This window comes from Micromesistius poutassou, assembly GCF_964030765.1.
Source record: "Micromesistius poutassou genome assembly, chromosome: 13".
Lineage (NCBI taxonomy): Eukaryota > Metazoa > Chordata > Actinopteri > Gadiformes > Gadidae > Micromesistius > Micromesistius poutassou.
The window spans coordinates 10733117-10740356 of record NC_140283.1 but is presented as its reverse complement, the minus strand read 5'-3'; the positions used below and the strand labels follow the sequence as shown (position 1 = coordinate 10740356).

At 46.1% G+C, this 7240-nt stretch overlaps 1 protein-coding gene across 1 annotated transcript; it reads right to left on the bottom strand.

Annotated features, from left to right (window-relative positions):
* Positions 1-1218: 1218 nt before the first annotated feature.
* hapln3 (hyaluronan and proteoglycan link protein 3) lies at positions 1219-4738 on the bottom strand. Its single transcript, XM_084476973.1, has 5 exons — positions 4677-4738; positions 3862-4033; positions 3164-3571; positions 2347-2649; positions 1219-2148 (listed from the first exon to the last, which is right to left on the bottom strand). Exons 2-5 carry the CDS (start codon positions 3992-3994, stop codon positions 1865-1867), a joined length of 1128 nt encoding a protein of 375 aa, XP_084333099.1. The 5' UTR covers positions 3995-4033; positions 4677-4738; the 3' UTR covers positions 1219-1864.
* Between the last annotated feature and the right edge of the window lie 2502 nt (positions 4739-7240).

Here is a 7240-nt window from a genome sequence, read left to right as displayed (position 1 = left end):
ACAAGTAAGCAAGTGTGTGTACACAGATGCACAATTCAATGGGACACACGTACGTATAAAAAACATCTGCACCTGAAAATGCACAGGCGCCTACAGTGTTAGCGTTGGTATACAGTTGTGTACCTAAGTGGCATGTTAATTCATGCGCGCACGGGATACATCAATGTTTGCATACCTCTCTGCCGTGTGTCTATGCTTGTCTGTGTGTCCGTCTGACCACCGCTCACTCCACCCATGTTTGGCCAAAGGGCGTCAATAAGACGTGGCCTTCCAGGCCTCCGCTCCCGACTCCATCACTGGGGCTTCTGTTCGTGAGCAGGGTGTAACGACGCAGGTAGCTTTCCTTGCTACACCTAAAAGCATCTCGCGGCCAGACAGAGGGGCGCGTGTGTTTATGGCCTGCTGTACAGTAAATTGGAGCACGGCTGTGAGTCAGATACAGTGGCCGTTTGTATGGTCCGGTGAGTAGGCTCTCTCACCTCTCTGCCCGCCATGGGCTGGACCCCGGCCCCTGGCATTCCTGCTTGGACACGAAGCAATGCTCCCAGTGTCACAAACCTCCAAGTCAGCAGAACAGCATGGATGGTGGATGGTTCCCTTGCAGAATGAGCCAAACTGATATGTTGTGCTGAAGATGTATGTTACGTCAGTAGAGTTGGGCTCTCTTTGACCTGTCCGGCTACACTGTTTAGAAATGATAGAGCTCTCTATTGTGTAAATTAACACAGAGAGGGAGCTATTAAGATGGAGTTGTGTAAACTTAAGTTCAGGGGAAAGCCTGTTGCCTCCCCTAACTAACTACCAATTCACCTATACTTAAACTCCCTTTTCTACCTGTGTCTCGTAGCATTCTTTACTCACACCTTCGTCTGGCCATCTCCTATACCTTACATCTATTTCTCCAGGTCCAGAGGGGAATTGTCCACCTAGAGCTCCTTACCAAACCAAAGCACACAGTTCTTCACCCAACTACCTGCTAACTGCGTCTTACTCATCAACAAACTAACCGAACTGAACACTGTTGAAGGTGTGGTTTGTACTCCTGAAATAGTGATTCAATAAAAACAAGGATTCTGTCAGTTTCACCACAAAGGACATGATTTTCAATTACATATCAAACAAAAACATTACATTGTAGAAAATAATACAAAATATATAGCCCCATAGACAACCTTTGTTAAGGTATAATAACTACTAAATGCTATTATCCCTACAATAGGGCTTTAAACAAAGGTAGTATACGTTTCATGGCTATTATAATTGCCTTTCTCAGAGGTGTAAAAGTAGTGGTGAAAACAGGTGTAGCTAAATAAGGTAATTATGCGACTGTACTCCTGTAATTAACATCATGAGCTACCCCTGGGTCTCCCCTGCTTTAACACCTCGTTGATAACAAACAAAGGCTGCTGCAGCGTAGCACAGCCCTCAGCTAACACATCTCTCAACACATAATAATACATTAATACAGTAAGATACACTTTCAGAATTGCCTATTTTTCCATAGTGGTACTTCAGTAAAGAGCATTACATAACACCGTTTTCATGATCAAAAAATGAACTCCCTCGCCATGAAGTTCCTGTAGCAGGAAGGCACCAGCTGTTTGGCTGTTTGAACGATAGTGATGATGGTTCTACAGAGCTGTTTCCATGGGTGACATTGTGAATATATACTGTTGAAGTAAGCCTGAAACACATTGTGAATGCACAGTGAACATAATATGGATAATAGTGAAGAAGTAACAATAACCAAGTTGACCTCAGCTATTGCTAACCTCCAGGAGTTCAAACGGTTAAGTCAGTGCACTGTGGTTTTGCTGGTTAGGTTTTTGTATTTGTCTCTTGGGTAATGTTGAAGTGTCGTTGATTAGGTCAACCGGTAGCAATAGACACCAAATTTCTTGTCATGCGTAGGAAATCCAAAGCTCCGCACTCCCGGCTCCTCTGTGCCGCAGTTGGCCCGGGCTTTAATGATGGGGTAGCGGACACTTCCGTCAGCCAACCAGCCGGCGTTGCAGCGGTCCAATCCCATCAGCTTCCAGCCGGCGTAGATCTGTCCCACCGTAGCGATACGGCCGCCGTCGCTCCCACACGCCTGCTGGGCCTCCGGGAAGGTGAGGTTCGACGGGTGTATCAGGAAGTAAACCGTTCCTATGGCAACGGAGGCCCATACACAAAGAGTTGTTTTGTTCAAGTCGTCTATCAAAGATATTATATGAAAGTGAAAAAAAAAAATCTAAATTATTGAAATGACAAAAAAATTATTTGAGTTTATTTTGTGAGGTTAGGAACACACGTATGGTTTAGTCCTACGGCTTGAAAATATGCCGATCATGCACATTTACTGACCATTGAGCGAGGCAGAGAAGCAGAAGGCATCGTAGCGGTGAAGCAGCCGATGCCGTTGTCCATAGCTACGCAATCCGGGTGACAGAGCCACACCCCCACAGCCCGCCCGGGGTGTTGTGATTGGATACTGCACAGTGCCATCGGCCAACCAGCCCGCGTTACACCAGTCTAGCCCATCCTCCCAGGCCGCGAACAGCTGCTCGAACGACGCCAGGGTAGCGTCCTGCTCCTCACACGCTGCCTGGGCCCCCAGGAAGTTGTAATGGTATCGTCCATGCTGGGAGTAGTAGGGAAATACCACTCCTAAAGTGGGGGGACAGGATTACACCAATATGAACAAATAAACTTTATCGCTGTGTTCAAATTGGATCCCATTTTCACTGATCCCTATAGAGTGAACACTAAATCGTATTCTATTTAGGAACAGGTAAGGCAGGGGCAACAGACATCGATGTAGGCATGACATCTGGTTTGCATAAACAAGCCGACAGGTGTTAGATGGGATAACGCGTCGGTAATAAATGTGATAAGGAAGGACGCTATGCATCTCGGTATATGGGGTGTGAATAGTTGCACATCAGTTGTGCACTTCATTTCCCGCTGCATTATGGACAGTGAGCCAGAGAGCCAGATTTGACAGCACTACAAAATGGTGATGCGGCCAAATAGTGCACTATACAAGGCATGAGTGAGCCAAATGTGGCTCTGGTTACCGTTACACTACAGGCGCCTCACCTGTAAGTCCTAACACACACACACACACACACACACACACACGCACGCACACACACAGACAGACAGGCAGACGTACACCCACCTCTCATCTCCAGGTCCACCGTGACGCTCTCGTCCTCCACGCCGTCGATGACCTCGCAGCGGTAGCGGCCCGTGTCGTTGAGCTGCAGCTCCCTGATGACCAGCGACATGTCGCCGGGAGCGGAGCGACGCAGGCGCACGCGGCCCCGGAAGCCGCCGTAGCTGCGGTGGCGGTTGCCCATGGCGACCATCACCTCCGTCTCCCGGATGATGTCGGGCACGCCGTCCCGGTCCGAGTCGTCGTGGCGGTCGCTGGCGGGGAGCCAGGACCACTTGATGCGCGTGCGGCGCGGGGCGCTCAGCTCGGGCTCGTAGCGGAAGTGGCAGGGCAGGGTGACGCTGCTGCCCCTGCTGGCCGACACCAGGGACTGCTGGGACTCCACGTGCAGCTGCACCCCGTTGTAGAAGACTGGGAGAGGTGTGAACACAACACACAGGTGAGGGAACCAGCTGGAAGATGCTTTGTTATAGAGGGTCGAGTTTATGTAGGCTAATTGTTGTAAATAAATAAAGAACGTGACAAGTTATACTAGTTATCCGAGTTCCTGGGGTTAACTTTATTTAGACTTTTCAATGTCTTGACCAATGAATGGACATTTTCTGCAGGCCTTTCTTTCTCTAGTCAAATAAAGTCTAACTGCAAATATTATATTCCACCCCTAGACCTCACCGATGAAAAATAAAAATAATTGCACCTACTCTCTTTATTCCCGTGTCCGTTACTAATATCATGGTAGTAGAAGCCGTTGTTGTATTGCGGGGTCCCGAGGCAGCAGGGCACCAGCAGCAGTAGCAGGCAGACCGCCGCCAGGGGGCGCAGTGGAGTGATCATTACGGGAGTTGTCGGTGCCGTGAATGCTGTCCAAGAAATCTATAAATCACAATGGCCCATCACAACTTCTGGACATTCTTTCAGACAATTTCTGACAATTTCAGCTGACAGTTAGGTTCAGTTATCACTGAAGTGTGATGGCTATCGAGAAAAAACATAAATCATTAATCACTAAACTCACGGACTTTATATGCAGGCCTTCACAGCAGATTTAAGTTTGAAAATCGAAAAATATCCTATTATTTGGAGAAAACTAAATTTTTTTTTCCATACAATACGTGAACAATCGGCGTATTTAGATCGAGAGAGCAGACAGTGTTAGACAGATAATCATTGGTTCTAGACATTTCTGATTCAATAAATTAACAGCAGACCTATAAGCTTAAAAGGTGAGTAAAAATAAAGGGTTAGCTACGATTTCTTAGGATAATAATTTTGGCAGAAATCACATTGATACAATAAATATTAACGTGCACTAATTAGGTTCGTTGCTTATTGGGTTTCTTATTTCAATAGCACTCTCTCTCTCTCAATTATAACAATTATAGCGAAGATGTGTGCTATGATGTCCCCTAGTCGTGATCACTCTTTTTGCGAACTCCTTATCAAATAAAGTGGAATATAGGCTGTTTGTCCTCCTTCAATAGACGAAAATTGGACGAGAGTAATCAAATAAACTTACCGACGAACTGTTCGAAGCACGGGTGAGATCAATTAATCCTCTTCTCTTACATCCGAAGTGTCTTGTCCTCTCGTCTGCTCCACCACAACACTTCCAATGAAAAGGGGCCGAGCGGAATGGCTGGCGTCAGTGGTTCAACGCATCCCCTTTGAAGTAATTGACAGCAAGAAAAAAAACTATTTTTATCTATTTTGGAAAACGTCCCAGGAATGAAGATGAAATAATACACACCAAATAAGAAATAATGACATGCATTCATTAATTATTTATTCTGCCTTAGGAATTCCACAATAATTAAGGCTATCAATATGAACAGACGAAAATGCCATCAACATTTTACAATGCAGGTGTTTATTTACGATCCAATGTAAAACGGAATGGTTCAACCCAGGTTGACCTGGTTGGGTAAGAACGCAGAGCTAGCATGAAGCGATATATTAAAAAAAACAAAACAACCATTAACCACATATCCTGGGTCCTTTATGTAAATCATTAGGAGGTGATAGAGACCACATCAGAAGCTCTGGTTAAAAAAGGACAGTCCTGCTGATTTGTTTTTGACTACATTCCCTTGGCTTGAGGAGAGCAAACAAACAACAAAATCTAAATATGTCCCAGAACTTGAACACACACACACACACACACACACACACACACACACACACACACACACACACACACACACACACACACACACACACACAAACTAACTCCAAAACATCACATATTTCTCGTTGTTTTTGAGGCCGGATACAAATATTTGTGCTTGTGTGTTGTTTTAAGTTTTTTAAGTGACCTCAAATAACATTCAAGATATTGCTGGAGTTTCTTGTGTTTCCCCTGAAGGGCTGCCAATGCCATAATAGCAGTTAAAGTAATTCCACTACTCTGTTGGGGCTGTGAAGAATGTGTCGGTATATCTCTCTGTTGAAGAGCAGATGGGAGATGCCCTTCTGACACACACACACACACACACACACACACACAGTCACGGCTGTAAAGTGGGAGAGGGGAATGACCAGCAGTGGTCTGGAGTCTCTGCACCAAAGATACCACAATATGTGAATAAGAGACCGACCCAGACAGTTGATGTGTGAGTCAGTGTTGATGTGCGCAGTATGTGCAGGAACGCAAACGCTCACACTCAACCAACAACACACAAACAGCCCTCTATCCCCTTCTGTCTCTCTTTTCACATCTCTTTCTATGCATACACACACACACACACACACACACACACACTCACACACACACACACACACACACACACACACACACACACACACACACACACACACACACACACACACACTCACACACACACGCATACACATTAACAGAAACACATTATGCACTAGAACTCATTCACTTGGGTTCAGTGTGAGAGTATGGAGAGGGGAGCCTGAGAAACATCCTCTTGCTCCACAGCAAGACATTCTTCAGGCTGAGTTACCCTGAGCCCATCATCACGCGATGCCCCCCCTCCCTGAGGTTAACCACTGTTAGTTATTCTGCACTTACTGAGTGACATCCAACAGACATAACAACAAGGCCAGACCACTGCAACTCTCAGGGTAGAGGAAGAGGAAAAAGCTGTCGGGAGCCCCCCTTTGGAAAGAGACCAGGATGTCACGTGAAGGGCTGGGACGGAATGGAGGTACATCATGCACATTGTTGTGTTCACACTTGAACACTGTTTTTCCACGTCTTAAATAAGAGGATGTTTCTGTAACCGAAAGTTGACGGCAGGAGGTTCAACATAGAACGTTTCACTGCAGGAGAACAACAGTGAGTCCTAAACTGGGACTCCTTCTGTCAACTCGTACTAAAATCATCCTGTGCTCTAAGACATTTATCTGTTTTCTCTCTTTTGATGACATTCATTGAATGATAGAACGGTCACTTTATCGACAGCCCGAGAGAGAAAGAGAGAGAGAGAGAGACACCTGACCCGTGCCTCTCCCAGGTAGCCTCCGTATTCCCTAAGCCCTGGCTTACTGAACGTGAAAAATACTTGTCAGCACTGTGCATGTGTGTGTGTGTGTTCGTCTCAGTCATTATGGTTGGAGTGTTTGAAGAGACCATGCCAGGCTCTTCTTAAAGCCCCAGATGAAAGGCGCTGGCCTGGGGCCCCAAATACCAGCAGCCCTGTCAACTGCTGGGTGACTGCGCTCCTTAAAGGGTGTAATTTCTTTTTTGCAACAGTCGACATAGAAACCCAAGAGAGGGTGGTTTGGCCCGGACCCAAACACATAAAAGGAGAACAAATTAGAGTGGGTATTAATGAGGCTCTGTCTGTGTGTGTCTGGGTGTGTGTGTGTGTGTGTCTGTGTGTGTGTGTGTGTGTGTGTGTGTGTGTGTGTGTGTGTGTGTGTGTGTGTGTGTGTGTGTGTGTTGTAGTTTGACTTGAATCCATGTGGTCTATCGTCTGTTGACATTAAGAAAAATGCCCACTGTGGGTGAGTGGGTCATAAATGTTTAACACGGTCAGCTGATGGAAAGATAGAGAGCTGAATGAACAACACATTTGTGCCACTTTTGCATACTGGTTTGGGGGCATGAAA